This window comes from Bombina bombina, chromosome 7, assembly GCF_027579735.1.
Source record: "Bombina bombina isolate aBomBom1 chromosome 7, aBomBom1.pri, whole genome shotgun sequence".
NCBI classification, from domain to species: domain Eukaryota; kingdom Metazoa; phylum Chordata; class Amphibia; order Anura; family Bombinatoridae; genus Bombina; species Bombina bombina.
Window position 1 is genome coordinate 495,000,609 of NC_069505.1, and position 19,569 is coordinate 495,020,177.

The window sequence follows — 19,569 nt, forward strand, 5'->3', positions numbered from 1 at the left end:
CTAACTCGCATAATACCTGTCCTCGTAATTTCTCTGGAGCTGACCTGGTAGTCCGAAAATACAGAAATGTTTGCACTGTACACAATTTTGGTTTAGGAAACTACTTTTTCCTATATGATAAAGAAGCTAATAGGGTTAATTCTGAATATATTAAAGGGACACTCAGGTTTTATTAAATTTTCATGATTCAGATACAGCACGTAATTTTACAGAACTTTCCAATTTACTTCCATTAAAAAAAATGTGCAGTGTCTTTTATATTTACACTTTTTTTGAGTCACCAGCTCCTACTGAGCATGTGCAAGAACTCAGACTATACGTATATGCATTTATGATTGGCTGATTGCTATAGAATAGAAATGAACAAAATTTAAGTATAGTGGAAAAAACAGCACTCGAACAACTGTCTAACAATAGAGATATTGTAGTGCGTAATGCTGACAAGGGTGGCTCAGTGGTGATATTAAATAAGATGGATTATATGAATGAAGCTCTAAGACAACTAAATGATGCTGATTCTTATATGACACTCTCTAGTAATCCCACTAAACGTTTTCAAAGGGAGTTGAAGGACCTTCTGGATGATGGGGTGGAACAAGGTTTCTTGGATCAGGAAACAGCAGCATACATTTTTGTGGAGTGCCCGGTGATTCCGGTGTTCCACCACCTCCCGAAGGTCCACAAGTCCCTTGATAATGTCCAGGGCCGCCCTATAGTCAGCGGGATTGGGTCTCTTTTTGAGCACCTTTCCCAGTGGTTGGATATGGTACTCAATCCCTTTGTTGAAGCTTTGCCTAGCTTCTTGAGAGACACTAAACACTTGATCAATTTGGTTGATGATGTAAAGTGGGACAGTGACTTGTATAGTTGGGTGACTATTGATGTCACAGCCCTATACTCCTCTATCCCTCATGATAGAGGAGTAGAGGCTATTGCATTTTTCCTACAGGAATGGTCTGACCTCTCTCAAGATTTTCAGACCTTTGTGTTGAGGGTTACCCGCTTCCTTTTGACCCATAATTTCTTTGAATTTGAGGGCACGTTCTATCTCCAGAGGCGTGGGACAGCTATGGGGGCTAAGTTTGCCCCCTCCTATGCCAACCTGTTTATGGGTTGGTGGGAGCTGTCCCACGTCTTTGGAGATAGAAATGTCCACAAGTCCCAGATTATATTCTTTCGTCGCTTTATCGACGATTTGATCTTTATCTGGAGTGGAAGTGAGACTGCTATGACAGATTTTATACTAAACATTAACTCCAACACGATAGGCCTAAAATTCACGTACGAGATCCAAAAGGTCAAGATTAATTTCCTGGACATAACCCTAAGGGGTAGCAGGGAAGGTAGAATCTATTCTAGCCTGTATAGGAAACCAATCTCCGGCAACTCCTTGTTACATGCAAGTAGTTGCCACCCCAAACATGTTCCATACGCTATTGCCAAAGGTCAGCTCATCAGGGCAAAAAGAAACTGCACTGATGATTTGGAGGGCCGAGCTCAAATGAAGGAAGTTCACAAGCGCCTCTTGCAGAGAGGTTACCAACGTAAAACTGTGAACAGGGCCTTTAATGATGTTTCCAAAATACATAGATCGGACCTATTACAAAATAGATCCAAAACTGTAGAGACACACAAAGGCGTCACTTTTGTAACTGATTACAGTTCACAGTATGCAGATGTATGTAAAATTGTGAAACATCATTTTAAAATGCTTATAGCAGATGAGAGATTATTAGGATGTGTACAGGAAGGTGTGAGATGCTCCTATCGGAGGAACCGCACATTAGGCAATATATTGTCACCCACAGTCCTTAAGAAATCACCATCCCAGGCTAGCTCATGGCTCACAAGCAAAGGCTCCTACAGATGTGGCAGCTCCAGATGTGGTGCATGTGACTATTTGACTATATCGGATACCTTTAGGTCCTCTGTTACAGGGAAGGTATATGACATCAATTTCTGTCTCAATTGTACATCTACATATATTGTGTACTGCATCACTTGCACTCGATGCGGTAAGCAATATGTAGGACTCACAACCAGGGATGTTAGATCACGAATGAGGGAACATCTTTCCACTATACGTGTTGGCAAGGCTACTACCCCTTTGGTGAACCATTTTGCAGTAGTACACAATCAAGACCTTACCTGCTTCTCCTGGCAACCCATTGACATGATCCCATACCCCAAGAGAGGAGGAGATAGGGATGTGATGTTGGGGAAAAGGGAGATGCTGTGGATCTTCAAATTAGGGACTAGAGTCCCCTATGGACTTAACTCCGAATTTGATCTTATCAATTATTGGGAGTAGGGTTTACACTGTCCAAGATGAGGGGACCCACAGCACCTTAAACCCTAAAATCACAACATAAGATTGATATTACCACGAATATTAACATGTGCCATGATGTCTGTGTTTACACTGTAATATGCTCATACATACATGTACATTGATATTCCATTTAACTATAATACCACATTACTAACAACATTTGGTGTTGTATGTATGAGCATACATACATGTACATTGATATTCCATTTAACTATAATACTACATTACTAACTACATTTGGTGTTTTATATATGAGCATACACTTTTCGTTATTAAGGTATCATGATGTTTGATCCATTGGAATACATGTAGGATATTAAGATATCCATGGGAACACATGTAGTAGTATAACTTAGCGGCTCACGATTCTTTATCATCACGTATGTACTATGTATATGTATATACCCCTATTTGCTATGGTCTGCCCTTGTACTATTCTTTAAACCTGATTTATATTATTGACATGTAGTAGTATATATCTTGTACAGGACTGTGGCCAGTAACAAGCACTTCTAAATCTAGTTAGCACTTTAAGAGGAGTGACTTTGTTTTAAACCTCCTTTTGGTTTTACTGACGTCACTGTAATTAATATGTGTATAAATTGCACCTGGAGTAGGCTCACCTATGCTATGATTACGGCTTACAGCCGAAACGCGTAAGCAAGCCTATCCCTTGGTGCTTATGTGTGCGCTCTGAACATGCAGTTTCTGCTTTTTGACCACTTGTTTTTAAAGATTTCTTCAAATAAAGGACTTTTATTTCACTGAATTTCAGCCGTCCGCTTTTGCTTCCTCATTATGGTATGGTTTTCTATAGCCTGATATTAGCGGTACGGCTCCCTGCCAAGTCCCTTCTCCACTGTGATGAATAGGCTCCTGGATTGAGAGGAATGTTGGTAGTTCCCTACAAATCGCTATACGCTATATATGGCACTTGGATTTGCTTCACCTGTGACAATTGGATTATAAGTCCTTGACCATTATAACCTACAGCAATTCATCTGTTCGGGAAGGATACCTTGTGACATCACATTACAGCGAATCAAGCCGTCATCCTTACTGCATACAAGTGACACACCCCTTGCCACCTGGATTGGCCCTCTGATCGGAGCAGCATGAGATATCGATCCGTGACGTACAGACGTTAGCGTGCAGACAACACGCCTCCCGACCTGGTTTAGGAGCCGATCGAAGTCACCGCTGCTACACAGCCTGGTCCTGTGGATTTCTATAAGACAGAGGTACGGAGTGTCCGGAACTTGTAGTAAGTTTATGCGGACTCTTGCTAGGTGGTGAGACACCTTTTCTGCTGTCAAGAGTTACTACTGTTTACCTTTCTGAGAAATGGGATATTACATATGTATGGTCGGTCCCTATTAATATCCTATCCACTGTAAGGGAAGCAACCCCTCTCTCCAGTGCGCACTATAGGGTATACATATACCCATAGTCCGAGAGCCAGGACTTTACTTACTCATTCATTCATTTTTAGTGTGGAATCCACCCACTCTCTCTTTGCTGGTTTTTGGCTGATTGCTATGACATGGTACAGGGGGAGTGGAAATATACATACCTTTAAAATGTGTTAGAAAAGAATCTACTACTCATTTGAAATTTAGAGTAAATGCTATTGTATTGTCTTGTTATCTTGCATTTGTTGATTATGCAAATCTGCTGTGTTTACTGGTCCTTTAACATTACGATTCTTGGTGGGAGATACCTTAAACTACGAAATTGGAAAAATAAAAAAGAACCATCGATTAATAACCTAACTTTTTTAATGTAGACTCATGCAATAATTCAACAGTTTGACGGTTTTTATAGTGGTAGAGAAGAAAGTAGTAATGCCTTTTGTAAAAAATGTATGTATTTTTTTAATCTATATGGGAATAATACACTTCGACAGTTTCTGACTCCTTTTCAAAATTTAGAAATGTTAGTAGGGCCCCCTTTTTTTTTCTTTCAACCTTATCCCCCCCATCACTCACATTCAGACAAGACTTTTCGATTTCTTATTTTTGTGTATCTAAACTGAAATCTTTAGTTATAAGAGATATTGATATTTAAACTAAAGGATGTTAATCTTTACTAGCAACAACTCTAAGTGATATCTAAGATGGGAATTTTTTTCTGAATAGCTGAGATTGGAACTCAAGTATCCGGTTTATTTACTAGAAAAAAATATACAAAATATTCTTGTTATTATTTTTGTTGTCATTGCATATACATGGGTTATTTGTTCTTTTTTTCTTTTTTCTTTTTACTGTAAGAAAACTCCAACAGTGTATCGCATGGTGAAGATTGAGAAATAATTTCTTTCCCTTCTTCTTTTGCTTTTATTGCCTTTTGTATTATGATAACCATATTTTTGTATGATATTCTATGATCAATCTGAAACACCCTGCGTGGTGCTTCTATGGAAAATGGCTTTATTTAAAGATAAATAAAAAAAAAAAGTTTTGAAATATTTGAACAAACCAAGCTACGATATAATAAAAGAGAACAATACCACAGAATATAAATATATTACAATATTGAAAAAACTAATAAAGAATTTCTCTGATAGGAATTTATTTTTCTCTAACAAATAATTATTAGTAAAGGCCACAGGAGGGCAACAGACACCTGAAAACGTGAAGAAAACGAAAATAAAAATAAGTTAAAGGGACAGCCTAGTTTTATTATTCAGATAGGGCATGTAATTTTAAACAATTTTCAAATTTACATCTATCACCAATTTTGCTTTGTTCTCTTGGTATTCTTAGTTGAAAGCTAAACCTAGAAGGTTCATATGCTAATTTCTAAGCCCTTGAAGTCCGCCTCTCACCTCAGGGCATTTTTACAGTTTTTGACCACTAGATTCTGGTGTAGACTGTCCCTTTAAGAGTTTATTCACAAAGTAACAGGAGTAGTTCAAAGAAACTAAAGTTACAATTGTGAGACGAGACAAAAAAGGGGCGGCCGTTGATGCGCTGAGGTAAGTGAGAAGACGGGCAATGACGTCACGTAGCGAACATCCACAAGATGGCGGCAAGGGAGAGAAAAGAAGATGAACACAAATTTAAACTAAAGGTAAGGAGGAAAAAACTTGGCGAGAACAGGAAAATAAGGCTATCGGAGGATAGAAATAACAAAAGAAACATGATAAAAAGGGGGAATAGATTAAGAATGGAAAGGAAAGAAAGAAAGGAAGACAATTGGCAAAAAATGAAATAAGAAAATCAACCCAAATAGACGATTGTGTAATAAACAGAAATAAAGAGGAGAAATAATAATTAATATGTGAAATAAAAAGGAAAATAAAAGAATGCAGAAAAAAAAAAGGAAATTTATGCTTACCTGATAAATTGATTTCTTCTACGATACGACGAGTCCACGGATTCATCCTTACTTGTGGGATATTATCCTCCTGCTAACAGGAAGTGGCAAAGAGCACCACAGCAAAGCTGTACATATAGCTCCTCCCTTCTCTCCACCCCCAGTCATTCGACCGAAGGTATAGGAAGAGAAAAGAAAAGCTAAAAGGTGCAGAGGTGACTGAAGTTTTGAACAAAAAATATAATCTGTCTTAAATTGACAGGGAGGGCCGTGGACTCGTCGTATCGTAGAAGAAATCAATTTATCAGGTAAGCATACATTTCCTTTTCTTCTACTAGATACGATGAGTCCACGGATTCATCCTTACTTGTGGGATACAATACCAAAGCTATAGGACACGGATGAACGGGAGGGACAAGACAGGAACCTAAACAGAAGGCACCACTGCTTGAAGAACTTTTCTCCCAAAAACAGCCTCAGAAGAAGCAAAAGTGTCAAATTTGTAAAATTTGGAAAAGGTATGAAGGGAGGACCAAGTCGCAGCCTTACAAGTCTGTTCAACAGAAGCATCGTTTTTAAAAGCCCATGTGGAAGCCACCGCTCTAGTAGAATGAGCTGTAATCTTTTCAGGAGGCTGCTGTCCAGCAGTCTCGTATGCCAAACGGATGATGCTTTTCAGCCAAAAAGAAAGTGAGGTAGCCATAGCTTTTTGACCCCTACGCTTTCCAGAATAAACAACAAATAGAGAAGATGTTTGACGGAAATCATTGGTCGCTTGTAAGTAAAACTTCAAGGCGCGAACCACGCTCCTTCTTAGAAGAAGGATTAGGACATAGAGAAGGAACAACAATTTCCTGATTAATATTCTTATTAGAAACAACCTTAGGAAGGAATCCAGGCTTAGTACGCAAAACCACCTTATCAGAATGGAATATAAGATAAGGCGAGTCGCATTGTAATGCAGAAAGCTCAGAAACTCTTCGAGCAGAAGAGATAGCAACTAAAAACAAAACTTTTCAAGATAAAAGCTTAATATCTATGGAATGCATAGGTTCAAACGGAACCCCTTGAAGAACATTTAGCACTAAATATTAAATTCAAACTCCATGGCGGAGCAACAGGTTTAAACACAGGCTTGATTCTGACTAAAGCCTGACAAAAGGACTGAACGTCTGGGACATCCGCCAGACGCTTGTGTAGTAAAATTGACAAAGCAGAAATTTCTCCCTTTAAGGAACTAGTCGATAATCCCTTCTCCAATCCTTCTTGGAGAAAGGACAAAATCCTAGGAATCCTAACCCTACTCCATGAGTAGCCCTTGGATTCGCACCAATAAAGATATTTACGCCATATCTTATGGTAAATTTTCCTAGTGACAGGCTTCCGAGCCTGAATCAAGGTATCAATAACCGACTCAGAGAATCCCCGTTTAGATAAAATCAAGCGTTCAATCTCCAGGCAGTCAGCTGCAGAGAAATTAGATTTGGATGTTGGAACGGACATTAAATGAGAAGGTCCTGTCTCAGTGGCAGTTTCCATGGTGGCAGAGATGACATTTCCACTAGATCTGCATACCAGGTCCTGTGTGGCCACGCAGGCGCTATCAAAATTACTGAAGCCCTCTCCTGTTTGATTCTGGCAATCAGACAAGTCAGGAGAGGAAAGGGAGGAAACACATAAGCCAGGTTGAACGACCAAGGTACTGCTAGAGCATCTATCAGTCCTGCTTGGGGATCCCTTGATCTGGATCCGTAACAAGGAAGTTTGGCATTCTGATGAGATGCCATCAAATCCAGTTCCGGTGTGCCCCATTGACGAATCAATGTCGCAAACACCTGCCCATCAAATTATCTTGGAAACCTCTATCATCGCTAGAGAACTCTTTGTTCCCCCTTGATGATTGATATATGCTACAGTCGTGATATTGTCCGACTGGAATCTTATGAATTTGGCCAAGGCGTTGAATATTGCTCTCAGTTCCAGAATATTTATTGGTAGTAGGGACTCCTCCTTAGTCCAAACACCCTGAGCCTTCAGGGAATTCCAGACTACATCCCAGCCCAAGAGGCTGGCATCCGTTGTCACTATGACCCATGCTGGCCTGCGGAAGCACATTCCCTGGGACAGATGATCCTGTGACAACCACCAAAGAAGAGAGTCTCTGGTCTCTAGATCCAGATTTATCCGAGGAGATAAATCCGCATAATTCCCATTCCACTGTCTGAGCATGCACAGCTGCAGTGGTCTGAGATGTAAGCGAGCAAACGGAACTATGTCCATTGCTGCTACCATTAACCCAATGACCTTCATACACTGCGCCACTGATGGCCGAGGAATGGAATGAAGTTCTCGTCAAGTAGTTAGGATCACTTTCTGACCTCCGTCAGAAAATTTTTCATGTCTACCGAGTCTATCAGAGTTCCTAGGAATGGAACTCTTGTCAGTGGAACTAGTGAACTCTTTTGTATGTTTACCTTCCACCCGTGAGTTCTTAGAAAAGCCAACACGGTGTCCATGTGAGATTTGGCTAGATGGTAAGTTGACGCCTGAATCAAAATATCGTCCAGATAGGGCGCCACTGCTATGCCCCGCGGCCTTAGAACCGCCAGAAGGGACCCTAGCACCTTTGTGAAGATTCTGGGAGCTGTGGCCAACCCGAAAGTGGTAGTGTTTGTCCAGGAAGGCAAACTTGAGAAACTGGAGGATAGGAATGTGAAGATACGCATCTTTCAAATCCACGGTGGTCATATATTGACCCTCCTGGATCATTGGTATAATTGTTCGTATGGTCTCCATCTTGAACGATGGGACTCTGAGAAATTTGTTTAGGCATTTGAGATCCAAAATCGGTCTGAAGGTTCCCTCTTTTTTGGGAACCACGAACAGATTTGAGTAAAACCCCTGCCCCTGTTCTAGTTTTGGAACTGGGCAGATTACACCCATGGTATATAGGTCTTCTACACAGCGTAAGAACACCTCTCTTTTTGTCTGGTCTACAGACAAACGTGAAAGATGAAATCTCCCTCTTGGGAGAGAATCCTTGAATTCTAGTTGATACCCCTGGGTCATGATTTCTAATGCCCAGGGATCCTGAAGTCTCTTGCCCAAGCCTGAGCGAAGAGAGAAAGTCTGCCCCCTACTAGATCCGGTCCCGGATCGGGGGCTGCCCCTTCATGCTGTCTTGGTAGCAGCAGCGGGCTTCTTGGCCTGTTTACCTTTATTACAGGTCTGGTTAGGACTCCAGACTGACTTGGATTGTGCAAAATTCCCCTCCTGCTTTGTGGCGGAGGAGGAAGTAGAGGGTCCACCTTTAAAGTTTCGAAAGGAACAAAAATTATTCTGTTTGGCCCTCATTTTAACCGTCTTGTCCTGAGGAAGGGCATGACCTTTACCTCCAGTAATGTCGGAAATGATCTCCTTTAGTTCAGGCCCGAATAGGGTCTTACCCTTAAAAGGAATAGCTAAAAGCTTGGATTTTGATGACACATGAGCAGACCAAGACTTAAGCCATAACGCTCTACGCACTAAAATGGCAAAGCCTGCATTTTTTGCCGCTAATTTGGCCATTTGAAAAGCGGAATCTGTAATAAAAGAATTAGCTAGCTTGAGAGCCTTAATTCTATCCAAAATATCATCTAATGGGGTCTCAACCTTAAGAGACTCCTCTAGAGCCTCAAACCAAAAAGCTGCTGCAGTAGTTACTGGAACAATGCACGCTATAGGTTGTAGAAGAAAACCCTGATGAATAAACAATTTCTTTAGAAGACCCTCTAATTTTTTATCCAAAGGGTCTTTGAAAGCACAACTGTCCTCAATAGGTATAGTTGTACGCTTAGCCAGGGTAGAAATAGCTCCCTCCACCTTAGGGACCGTCTGCCACAAATTCTGAATGGTGTCAGATATGGGAAACATTTTCTTAAAAGTAGGAGGGGGAGAGAACGGAATGCCTGGTCTATCCCATTCCTTAGTAACAATGTCCGAAATTCTTCTAGGGACTGGAAAAACATTAGTGTAAGTAGGGACCTCTAGATATTTATACATTTTACATAATTTCTCTGGTGGGATGACAATAGGGTCACAATCATCCAGAGTCCCTAAAACCTCCCGGAGTAACAAGCGGAGGTGTTCAAGCTTAAACTTAAAGGCCGTCACATCTGAGTCTGTTTGAGGGAACATCTTTCCTGAATCTGAAAGCTCTCCCTCAGACAGCAATTCCCCCACCCCCAAATCAGAACACTGTGAGGGCACATCGGAGATGGCCAATAAAGCATCAGAGGGCTCAGCATTTACTCTAATACCTGACCTGCTGCGCTTACCCTGTAAACCTGGCAGTTTAGATAATACCTCTGTAAGGGTAGACATAACTGCAGCCATATCTTGCAGGGTGAAAGAATTAGACGCGCTAGAAGTACTAGGCGTCGCTTGAGCGGGCGTTAAAGGTTGTGACACTTGGGGAGAATTAGATGGCATAACCTGATTCTATTCTGACTGAGAATCATCCTGAGACATACTTTTATCACCTAAAATATGTTCTTTGCAATGTAAGGCCCTTTCAGTACATGAGGGACACATTGTAAGTGGGGGTTCCACAATGGCTTCTAAACACATAGAAAATTGACTTTCCTCAATGTCAGACATGTTGAAACAGGCTAGTAATGACCACAAACAGGCTTGAAAACACTTTATTTAGTGAAAAAAATAACAATCTGAAAAACGGTACTGCGCCTTTAAGAGAAAAAAAGCATACAATTTTTCCAAAACTGCTCTAAAATTTTATAATTATCCCAATTTTAGTATATATGTGTCTTATCTTGCCAGCTAAGATTGCACCACAAGTAAGGTATGCTTAACCCTTAATGGAAAAAAACGTTACTCAAAAATGTTATGAAATTAAACAATCAACCCCCTGCACCTCGCCACAGCTCTACTGTGGCGCCGTTTAGGCCCACCGGAGCTGGAGCTTGCTGCTTGCATGGGGAATTCAACTGCACATCTGAGGCGCAAAATTAGGCCCCGCCCATCTACATCGGTCTCACTGCCTAGCAAAAACCGCTGTAAAACGTTCTAGAACCTAGCCATGTGGGTTTCCATATACCCAACTATTATAGAAATCCATGTGAACCCTCCAGTGCCATCAAAAGTAAAAAAAACTTCAAACATAAAATCGTTTTGCACAAAAAACATTATGTTATCAGAGTCAACCATTTTTCAGCCCATAACATACAGGTCCCAGTAATACCCTTCTATCACATGTAGGATTACTGCTTACCCCTTCCCTTATGGGAATACTGTCAGCCAGTTCTGAAATAACACAGTCTCTCCAGAAAAAAATGACTGAACATACCTCAATGCTTGTAGCATGAAAAACGTTCCTCACACTGAAGTTTCTCAAGTACTCCTCAGCCATTCTGTGGGAACTACGCTGGATCTTAATGACAACTGCTAAGATCATCAGTCTCCAGGCAGAAATCTTCATCCATCTGCTGCCTGGGAAAAAAATAGCACTCACCGGTACCATTTAAAATAAAAAAGTCTTGCTTGAAGAAAATAAAAACTATCATTTTATCACCTCTTTCACTTTACCTCTTCCTATTACTTTGTATAGGCAAAGAGAATGACTGGGGGTGGAGAGAAGGGAGGAGCTATATATACAGCTCTGCTGTGGTGCTCTTTGCCACTTCCTGTTAGCAGGAGGATAATATCCCACAAGGATGAATCCGTGGACTCGTCGTATCTAGTAGAAGAAATATAAACAAAAACTATAGATAACGCTTATCTTTAATGAGCAGCATAAGATAGAGGAATATGGGGAGCGCATTGGTCTGTTGGACAAGTATGGATACTCTGATTGGTCCTTTTTTACCTTTGTCTCAAACCTAGCCCTCTCATTGGCTAGTTATGAAGGCTTTTTTTTCTCTGTATTATTTAAACTCTTTGTGATTTTATGTACTTTAAATGCTGCACGCTAGAAGTAAAAGAAAGTAATGCAAATTATGAAGTCTCTGACCTTGTAATAAAATCCATTTTGTCTGAAAAATTAGTTTTGGATTTTTTTTAAACTGTTTGGTCCACCCAAATTTATTCCATGCAGGTATTTGGTTTGAATAAATATTAGATTTGGATTAATTAGTTATTTCCAGTGGGAACAGATAATGGGGTGGATTTACCATATGTCATACGGACATGATCCACTGTAGCGGATCATTTCCACCGACAGCATACACTGTCGGCATTTAACATTGCACAAGCATTTCTGGTGAAATGCTTGTGCAATGCCGCCCTCTGCACATTCGCCACCAATGGGCCGCTAGCAGGGGGTGTCAATTATCCTGATCGTATCCGATCGGGATGATTGCTGTCCTCCACCTTAGAGGTGGCAGATGAGTTAAGGAACAGCGGTCTTACAACCACTGCTTCTTAACTTTTGTACAGCTGCATCCTTAGCATAATAAATCTACCCCCAGATCTCCTCCTCTCCTGTTACTTCCTCACATTCCCGTCTACAGGACTTCTCGAGACTGGCCCAATTTTGTGGAACTCTCTGCCTCGCTCCACAAGACTCTCCTCTAGTTTTGAAAGTTTTAAGCGCACTTTAAAGACTCTACTGTTCAGGGATCCATACAACCTTTTCTAACCTCAGTTCCTCTCCTCCCTTGTTATCCCCTTGAACCCCCTTTGCATGTAAGCCTACGAGCCCAGCTGTTTGTAGATCCCTTTCATAAGAACTGATTTACAACAGTGCAACTCTTACCCCCATTCCTTCACCTTCTTTTGGCACAAAACGCATGAACAAATAAATTAATCGATTTTGCCAAGCAATAATTTGTTTTTTGCTCAATAAGGTATCTAGATGTTAGTATATCAAACGACTTGACGAATCAGCAAAATTTAGACGAATCTGCATTTGTCTGAAGCCTGAATGCACATCTCTATCAGTATAAATTTATAGATGCTGTCATAAAACTTTTATTTCACATGATTTGGCGAAATAATTACTTTCTAAAATATTTTAAGAGCAGTAAAATCTGTAATAAATGATCTTTTATTTTGCAGCGTACATTGGTATTGCTGGATACAGTGGACCTCCAATAATAATAAATGCACTACTGGAAGCTAAATGAAAGCCAATGACATTTATATGCATCCACCAATTAGCAGTTCCTGAGTCTACTTAAAGGGCCATAATACCCAAATGTTTAAACACTTGAAAGTGATGCAGCATAGCTGTAAAAAGCTGACTAGAAAATATCACCTGAACATCTCTATGTAAAAAAGAAAGATATTTTACCTCAAAAGTTCCTCAGTAGCCACCTCCCATTGTAAAGGATTTCTAAGCAGCATTTTAGTGTGTCTGTCCTGGGACAGCTGAAAGGATGAGCCTCGTGAACTCTCCTATTATTTCACCAATCAGGTAAAGGAAGCTTACTATGAAATCTCATGAGAGTTAAGTCAAATCTCATGAGATCACAGTAAGTTCATGTTCATGACCTCAGCACTGCTGATGCTGATTGGTTGCTGTTCATTTCTTCATTTTTTTTTTATTTTACCTGCAGCTGGGAGCAGCTGAGTATAACTTTTTACACAGAACTTACTCTGCTGAGCTGAGGAGAATGTGAGGTAAAATATCTTCCTTTTTTACATAGAGATGCTCAGGTGATATTTTCCTGTCAGCTTTTTACAGTTATACTGCATCAGTTTCAAGTGATTTAGCATTGGAGTATTATGTCCCTTTAAGTATTCATTTCAAAAATTGATATCAAGATAACAAACATATGAGATTATGGAAGTAAATTGGAAAATTGTTTAAACTCACAAGATCTATCTGAATCATGAAAGAAAGAAAAAATGGATTTTATGTCCCTTTAAATGTCTCCCTTTGTACTGATGACCCCTAAATGAATGGAAATCCTTTTTTCATTGCATGAATCAAAAATAGTTACAGATCAAACAAAATATCCACCAAATATTGTGAAACGTCAAACACTGACTAGTTCTTATCTAATGTAAATGCCCTAGAGTTTAGGTTAACTCATGAATGTGAGATATATAAGGGCAAAACACCTGTAGAGTTATCAGACTGATATTGAAAAACATGGATATTTTCGGACACCTCATATTACTGCTCCTTATTCTCCTTGGTTTGATGACCATAATCTTGTGGAAGAAATGCATCAGACTTCATTACCGGCTGCCTCCAGGACCCACCCCTCTACCACTGATCGGCAACATTTTCCAAGTGCATCCAAAAAGATTTCTTGAATCCTTACAAAAGGTGATTGTGTCTGAGTTGTTTCTTACGTTTTAGGGGAGACATTATTTTTTTTTATAAATAAATTCCATTACAAGCCTGTAGGGCCAAATAATATCCTAAATATATTGATTAAGTCATTTAGGGAAAATGTTAATATAAAATTACTTGTTTAGGAAATTTGGCTGTAACTCTGATTTAACTTTTTTTTTGTACAACAAAGAAAGTTTAAATATAGATAGACTTATTAAAAAAAGATAGACAATTAAAAACGCCAAATTATAACTTCTTTAAAAATTATGCAATTTAAGCTGTGATTTAACTTGTTTTTCATGCATTCAATTTTTTTTCCGTACAACAAAGTTTAAAAATATATACACTTCCATCTCTATACATAAAAACATAAAAACAGAGAAAAAAGGAGCGCCACAACAAAACAAATGAATGCAATAAAATAAATAAAAAAATAAATAAATAAAAGAAAATTAATTAAAAATAAAAAAAAAAAAGAGAAAAATGTATTTCTCCCGATACAACAATAAATATAATGTATACAATAATACAAATCAGCAAATCAACAATAAGCTGTAAAAAACAGAAAAAATATATATTACAACAACTTCATATATTAGTAGTCTTACCACTTAACCCACTCTAAACCAATGGGAATAGTTGAAAGGGTCACTTGTAAGTGGTTTTAGATGATTCCTTAAAAAATATGGAAATCTTTATACATGGTGTTCTGCTGCTCCTTTTTGACCCAGTAGTGTGTTCTCCGTGGTTTTCAAGGTAGAAAAAAAGGTGATTCTGGAAAAACAGATGGAGCGCAACACTGTGTACAGAAAGTACACAGACGATCTAAGTGTAGCATTAAAATATCACTTTAATTTATAAAAACAAGTAAAAAAGATTTACACTCACAATGTATGAAGTCAAACTTGTGAAGTATGTTCCAGCATATATACACACAGTTGATGATTCACAAGGCCTTCGGTGTGATGCACACCTCCACAACAGCGGATATCCACTCAATATAACGTAAAACAACTAGGACAGTCAGTTATATGGATTGTTCAAACGTCAGTGGTGATTCAGGGTATTAATACACACAGAAGGATAAAAGTACTTGTGTAGAAAAACGGGGACAATGTGTCACGGCAAAAACGGCTATTCTCTACACTGGAGACAGCTTCTACAGAATAAGTCATTTTTGCTGTGATACATTTTCAAATATTTTCGAAAAAATGTTACTCTTGTTTGTTTGGAGCAACGCCAAAGTTAAATTTTAAGGATCAATGTATTTTAGTGTTGTGCATTGTAATGATTAATAGATTAAAACCCTAGCTTGTGTTTAATCAATCCAACAGAACAAACACACATTGCAGTATAAAAATCAACATCACTATATCAACTATATAACCCAGTTCTAAAGTCCATTAGGAAATTTGATTAAAAAAAATGGCATGATTCTCACCTAGATAAGCTCAGGGGCAGCAGTGCATTACTGGGAGCTAACTACTGATTAGGGGATGCACATCTATTCCAGAAGTGTTCAGCTAACTTCTAGTAGTGCATTGATGTTTAGTCAATAAAGGATACCAAGAGAATGAAGCAAAATTATTAATAGAAAGCAATTGGAAAGCCATGTGGGTTTCATGCTTCTTTAAGATGCTAACTTGACCCTTTCTTATTAGGAATTTATTAACACACCTGGTAGGAATGTTTTATTAATTCAAATTCACTTAATATTATAAAATTTACTTTATTGCCTTGGTATACTTCATTAAAAGAGCATACTTAGATAGTCTCGTAAGTATGTGTGTGCCCTGGGCACTTTATGGCACCACTATTTAGAACAATGTTTTAAACATTGCTATACATTGTTTGGCACAATAGGGCAGCAGTATTTGCAACAATGTATAACATTGTTACATGTATTATTGCAAACACTATTGCTATATAATGCTCAGAAAACCTGCCCACCCCTTATCCTACCAAGGTATGCTCTTAAACAAAGGATACCAAGAGAACTAAGTAAATTTAATACAAAAATCAGTGATCCTAATTAGTTATGATTTAGGGGTCTATTTATCAAAGCGTCAACTGAAAATACGCTTGAATTCAGCGTCGTATTTGTCGGGAGATTGATCCGCCGTAGTTATCAAAGCGTCAAGATTTGATAAATAAAGGTATCGAATTCAGATCCGCGTCAGCGATGTCTGGCGAGGGAATTGACGCCGGCGAATGCACTGAGATTGACGCTTTGATAAATTGACCCCTTAGTCTAGATGTCTAAAGCGAAAATAAATGTATTTGTCATTTTACCTCTTTCTGCTTTTAAGGATTTTCCTTTTATGATATCTTATATTTATCCTCAATTTATATTATGACTGCGACAGATTGCAGTCACATGCACAGAAGTCTTGCATTCTGTTTTACCAGTGCTATATATTAGCAAACATTATTAAGATTAACTGCACAGTTCAGAATTACTGTGTCGTAGCAGGAAGCATAGCATGAGGCCTGTTGTGACTGAGTAGCTCTGCACAGTCATCTGATGATGGTTTTATGGGCTTCTGTCACCAGAAATAAACTGTGCAGTGTGTGCTACATAACACTTTGGTAAGTAGAAACATTTTTCGATAAAGGTTATTGGTGCAGTTGTACAACTACAGGGAGTGCAGAATTATTAGGCAAGTTGTATTTTTGAGGATTAATTTTATTATTGAACAACAACCATGTTCTCAATGACCCAAAAAAAACTCATTAATATCAAAGCTGAATAGTTTTGGAAGTAGTTTTTAGTTTGTTTTTAGTTATAGCTATTTTAGGGGGATATCTGTGTGTGCAGGTGACTATTACTGTGCATAATTATTAGGCAACTTAACAAAAAACAAATATATACCCATTTCAATTATTTATTTTTACCAGTGAAACCAATATAACATCTCAACATTCACAAATATACATTTCTAACATTCAAAAACAAAACAAAAACAAATCAGTGACCAATATAGCCACCTTTCTTTGCAAGGACACTCAAAAGCCTGCCATCCATGGATTCTGTCAGTGTTTTGATCTGTTCACCATCAACATTGCGTGCAGCAGCAACCACAGCCTCCCAGACACTGTTCAGAGAGGTGTACTGTTTTCCCTCCTTGTAAATCTCACATTTGATGATGGACCACAGGTTCTCAATGGGGTTCAGATCAGGTGAACAAGGAGGCCATGTCATTAGATTTTCTTCTTTTATACCCTTTCTTGCCAGCCACGCTGTGGAGTACTTGGACGCGTGTGATGGAGCATTGTCCTGCATGAAAAGCATGTTTTTCTTGAAGGATGCAGACTTCTTCCTGTACCACTGCTTGAAGAAGGTGTCTTCCAGAAACTGGCAGTAGGACTGGGAGTTGAGCTTGACTCCATTCTCAATCCGAAAAGGCCCCACAAGCTCATCTTTGATGATACCAGCCCAAACCAGTACTCCACCTCCACCTTGCTGGCGTCTGAGTCGGACTGGAGCTCTCTGCCCTTTACCAATCCAGCCACGGGCCCATCCATCTGGCCCATCAAGACTCACTCTCATTTCATCAGTCCATAAAACCTTAGAAAAATCAGTCTTGAGATATTTCTTGGCCCAGTCTTGACGTTTCAGCTTGTGTGTCTTGTTCAGTGGTGGTCGTCTTTCAGCCTTTCTTACCTTGGCCATGTCTCTGAGTATTGCACACCTTGTGCTTTTGGGCACTCCAGTGATGTTGCAGCTCTGAAATATGGCCAAACTGGTGGCAAGTGGCATCTTGGCAGCTGCACGCTTGACTTTTCTCAGTTCATGGGCAGTTATTTTGCGCCTTGGTTTTTCCACACGCTTCTTGCGACCCTGTTGACTATTTTGAATGAAACGCTTGATTGTTCGATGATCACGCTTCAGAAGCTTTGCAATTTTAAGAGTGCTGCATCCCTCTGCAAGATATCTCACTATTTTTGACTTTTCTGAGCCTGTCAAGTCCTTCTTTTGACCCATTTTGCCAAAGGAAAGGAAGTTGCCTAATAATTATGCACACCTGATATAGGGTGTTTATGTCATTAGACCACACCCCTTCTCATTACAGAGATGCACATCACCTAATATGCTTAATTGGTAGTAGGCTTTCGAGCCTATACAGCTTGGAGTAAGACAACATGCATAAAGAGGATGATGTGGTCAAAATACTCATTTGCCTAATAATTCTGCACTCCCTGTATGCTTAAAGCAAAGAAATCCACTCTAGGGGCGAGATTACATATGCGGCGCAAGCGTCAGCGCAACTGCTCTAAACCGCACCGCGCATAATTTCACCTCACACATCGGGGTATCACATATACGGCGCCGGCAGTTCATAAAGTGGCGTAAGTCGGAAAAACTAGAAATGTCCAGAAATGAGCGTAAATTGAAATTTCTGGAGTTGCCAGTGACTTACAGCACTTTAGAAACTGCCGGCGTAAAAAAACCTTATATCCGACATCAAACCCACATCAGAACTAATAATAAAAGTATTAACCCTTAAACCGACAACCCCCCACAACGCAATATGCCTAAATAAATTATTAACCCCAATCCGCCAACCCCAACATCGCAAACTGCCTAATAAATGTATTAACCCCTAATCCGCCATTAACCCACAGGGCAAAGTCCCTATTAAAACTTAACCCCTAATCTGCCATTAACCCACATTGCAAAGTACCCATTAAAACTATTAACCCCTAATCCGCCATTAACCCACATCACAACAAACCTTATAAATCTATTACCTCTAATTCGCCAAACCCCCACAACGCAATAATCCTAATAAAACTATTAACCCCTAAACCGCCCCAAACCCCTACAACGCAAGTACCCTCATTAACCTATTAACCCCTAATCCGCCAAACCTCCACAACGCAAATAACTAATTAAATTACTAAGCCCCCTAACCTAACACCCCTTAAATTAACCCCAATTATCTAAATTAAAAAACACTAAGTTACAATTAAAATAAAAAAGCTCATATTACTTAAAAATAAAAAACTAAAATTAAATTAATCTAAGATTACAAAAATAAAAAGTCTAACATTAAATAAAATAATAAACAAAATTATCCAAAATAAAAAAATTAAACCTAATCCCTATGAAAATAAAAAAGCCACCCCCAAAATAAAAACACTCCCTAAGTTAAACAACTCTTTTACCTTAAAAAATACTTTGGGCTTGATGATTAAAAGCTCTATGGGCTGGCGAGATTATTAAAGAATGCTCGCCAGTCCATCTATTTCCCTGGTGGACTGATCTAAAGTGTCTCGCTAAGGGGCGTATACTGCATTTTCATATGAAATGTGCACAGTAAAATTCATATTTTAAACATCATACAAAACAAATATTTGAACTATTAACAAAAAAATAAGCAGGGAAAAATTGTATTGTTAAGGTTCATCAAAAATCGTAAAACAAAATTCTTCACCAAAAATCGTATGTTAACAAAAAAGTTAAATTTGTATGTAATTTACACACGAATAAATCAAATTAAATATACACAGCGTAAATCGTAATTGTAGTACACTGGATGTGCAAATGTCACACAGAAATTTTAACTTAAATACAAAATGCAAAGCATAATTGTTGTTTTTTTGTAAAATGAGCTGAACATGAGCGTTCCATGGG

At 39.0% G+C, this 19,569-nt stretch overlaps 1 protein-coding gene and 1 long non-coding RNA gene across 2 annotated transcripts in view; one reads left to right on the forward strand and one right to left on the reverse strand.

Moving 5' to 3' along the window:
• The window catches only part of LOC128666842 (uncharacterized), a 39,748-nt gene extending 24,662 nt beyond the window's left edge, over nt 1–15,086 (reverse strand). Inside the window, exons 1-2 of the long non-coding RNA XR_008403275.1 lie at nt 14,820–15,086; nt 14,540–14,730 (exon numbers count right to left, since the gene is read on the reverse strand). This is a non-coding gene — a long non-coding RNA (uncharacterized LOC128666842). The remainder of the gene's footprint in view (nt 1–14,539; nt 14,731–14,819) is intronic.
• Nucleotides 13,742–19,569, forward strand: part of LOC128666840 (cytochrome P450 2G1) — a 170,898-nt gene continuing 165,070 nt past the window's right edge. Inside the window, exon 1 of the mRNA XM_053721642.1 lies at nt 13,742–13,922. Coding sequence (XP_053577617.1) covers nt 13,743–13,922 — 180 coding nt within the window. The 5' untranslated portion in view covers nt 13,742. The remainder of the gene's footprint in view (nt 13,923–19,569) is intronic.